The sequence below is a fragment of the Pteronotus mesoamericanus genome, unplaced genomic scaffold (assembly GCF_021234165.1).
Source record: "Pteronotus mesoamericanus isolate MK-2021 breed Mesoamerican mustached bat unplaced genomic scaffold, CSHL_Meso_final contig_46, whole genome shotgun sequence".
NCBI classification, from domain to species: Eukaryota; Metazoa; Chordata; class Mammalia; order Chiroptera; family Mormoopidae; genus Pteronotus; species Pteronotus mesoamericanus.
In genome coordinates this window covers 998,940-1,001,654 of record NW_026555170.1, presented here as the reverse complement: position 1 = coordinate 1,001,654, position 2,715 = coordinate 998,940, and the positions used below count along the sequence as shown (strand labels likewise).

Sequence of the window (2,715 nt, the reverse complement as noted above, 5' to 3'; positions counted from 1 at the left end):
TACATGTACTTGTCCAGATGTAAAGGACCTGAATGGACACTTCTCCAAAGAGGACATACAGAGGGCTCATAGACACATGAAAAAATGCTCAACATCACTAGCCATTAGAGAGATAAAAATTAAAACCACAATGAGATACCAACTTCACACTGGTTAGACTGGCTGTCATTAATAAATCAACAAACAACAAATGCTGGCGAGATTGTGGAGAAAAGGGAACTCTAGTACACTCTTGGTGGGAATGCAGACTGGTGCAGCCACTGTGGAAAACAGTCTGGAATTTCCTCAAAAAACTAAAGATGGAACTGCCTTTTGATCCAACAGTCACACTGCTTGGACTATACCGTAAGAATTCTAAGTCACCAATTCAAAAGAACTTATGCACCTCAATGTTCATAACAGCATTATTTATAATAGCCAAGTGCTGGAAACAGCTTAAGTGCCCATCAGTAAATGAGTGGATCAAAAAACTGTGGTACATTTATTCAGTACAAAGAAGGAAGGAACTCCTACCCTTCTTGACAGCATGGATGGAACTGGAGAGCATTATGCTAAGTGAAATAAGCCATGTGGTGAAAGACAAATACCTTGTAATCTCACCTATAAGTGGAACGTAATCAACAAAACAAACAAATGAGCAAAATGGAATCAGAGACTTGGAAATAGAGAATAAATTGACAGTGACCAGAAGAGAAGGGAGAGGAAGATAATGGAGGGAAAAAGGAGAATGGTCAGGAAAAGGAACATGAATGGAGGACTCATGGGCATGGACAATGGGGGGGATTGACTGTGGGACTGTAGAGGGCAGGGTAAGGAAGAGTGATGAGGATAAAAGTGGGACAACTGTAACTGAACAAGAGTAAATTTTTAAAAACATCAAAAAAAAATGAGGCAAGATTAAGAAACTCAGATACAGGCTGGTGTCAGAAACATTAAGACATAGGAGACATAATAGTGGTATACTGAGTTTTCTGTTCTTTCTGACAAGATCACATGAGTAACTAACGATACATGTGAAAAAACATTATAGATTAGAGCTCATAGTAAGAAACTGTCTAGGAAGGGATAGTTCATAGAGATCAGGACAAGAGCTGCATTTGCAGAGGCAAGGAGACAATTTTCCCCCTTCCTCAGGTACAGCTCATCTTTTTAAGAGGAGCTTGCTCATTTTGTCACTAATCACCTGTTTCACCTGTTTGTTCCTCAGGGTGTAAATGAAGGGGTTAAGCATTGGGGTCACCACTGTGTTGAGCAAGGCCACCGTCTTGTTCCTGTCCTCCCCCTGGCCACCCTTACCTGACCGGATATACATGAAGATGCAGCTGCCATAGAAGAGAGACACAACAATGATGTGAGACGAACAGGTTGAGAAGGCTTTCTGCCTCTCCTTGGCTGAAGGGATGCGCAGGATGGTGTAGAGGATGTGGCCATAGCAGGTGGCTGTCACAGACAGAGTGCCCAGTAAGCTAAAGTTGGCTGCAATAAAACCCAGAAGCTCTATCAGACTTGTGTCTGCACATATGAGTTCCAGGAGTGGAAAGCTGTCACAAAAGAAATGATTAATGATATTGGGACCACAGAATGGCTGCTGAAGTATGATGAAAGTCGGAAAGATGATGAGAAGGAATCCTGTCATCCATGAAGAAAGAACTAGTTGGACACAGACCCTTTTGCTCATGATGGTGGCATAACGCAAGGGATTACATATGGCCACATACCTGTCAAAGGACATCACTGCCAGTAGGAAGAACTCTGTGGTGCCCAGGAAGAAATAGAGAAAAAACTGAAGAAAGCAACCTGGGAGGGAGATGGTCTTGTATCCAGTCAGGATGTTGGTCAGCATCTTAGGGAAGATGACTGAGGTGAACCAGACTTCCAAGAGAGCAAAGTTGCGAAGGAAGTAATACATGGGGGTGTGGAGGCGCCTGTCCATGAGGGTGATAACCATGATGAGGAGATTCCCCAGCAGAGTGAGAAGGTAGGTCAGGAGGAGCCCTAGGAAGATGAGCATCTGCAGCTCACAGGCATCTGAGAGCCCCAGCAGGACAAACTCAGTGACAGTGGTGTGGTTCCCCATGGTCTTCTGACCTCTCTGGGATGGCCAATCAGAAGTGTGCAGTATCACAAGTCATGATGTTCTGGGGATATGAGGACTTTCGGAATGGAAAGGAAAAAGGGCTTAATGTCTTAATGTTGCATTTTTGAGCTGAAGAAATCTTTCATTTCTTTGACCTACAAGTCCCTTTCTCCCTCTGCAGGCTGGTTGTCCAAATTCCTCACTGAGTCTTTAAGTCACATACTTGAACCCAATTTAAGTCAATTTTTTTGGATTCTTTGGGAAAAGTTTTGCCTTTACCAATTCTTTTCCCATTTCTCTTGTTTCTGTATTAAATATTTCATTATTTAATTTTAATCCAGTTGACATGTTATCCCATATTCATCCAAATGTTGTAAGAGGTCTTTCAAGTTCACGATTTATTTCCCTCTACAGTGGATCACAGACTTTTATTGAGAGCATTAATGAAATATTTACTTTAGAGTTTGTTACAGAAGACATTCAAGTTTGAGAGACTGTGGCTGCATCTGAGCTTCATCATTTACTAACTTATCTGAGGCCCATCATCTAACCTTACCAAGACTCTGTTTCCTTGATAGGAATATAACAGTACCTATGTAAAAAGTTGTCATTGAACTTAAATGAATAGGGATACCCAA

General features: G+C 41.9%; 1 protein-coding gene across 1 annotated transcript; it reads right to left on the bottom strand.

The window, feature by feature from the left end:
* Positions 1–1,141: 1,141 nt before the first annotated feature.
* LOC129074034 (olfactory receptor 49-like) lies at positions 1,142–2,077 on the bottom strand. Its single transcript, XM_054577720.1, has one exon. The coding sequence runs from the start codon at positions 2,075–2,077 to the stop codon at positions 1,142–1,144; it is 936 nt and encodes a 311-aa protein (XP_054433695.1).
* Between the last annotated feature and the right edge of the window lie 638 nt (positions 2,078–2,715).

Excerpts from the sequence above, each read along its gene's own strand:
- LOC129074034 (XM_054577720.1), bottom strand. The coding sequence starts at position 2,077 with ATGGGGAACCACACCACTGTCACTGAGTTTGTCCTGCTGGGGCTCTCA.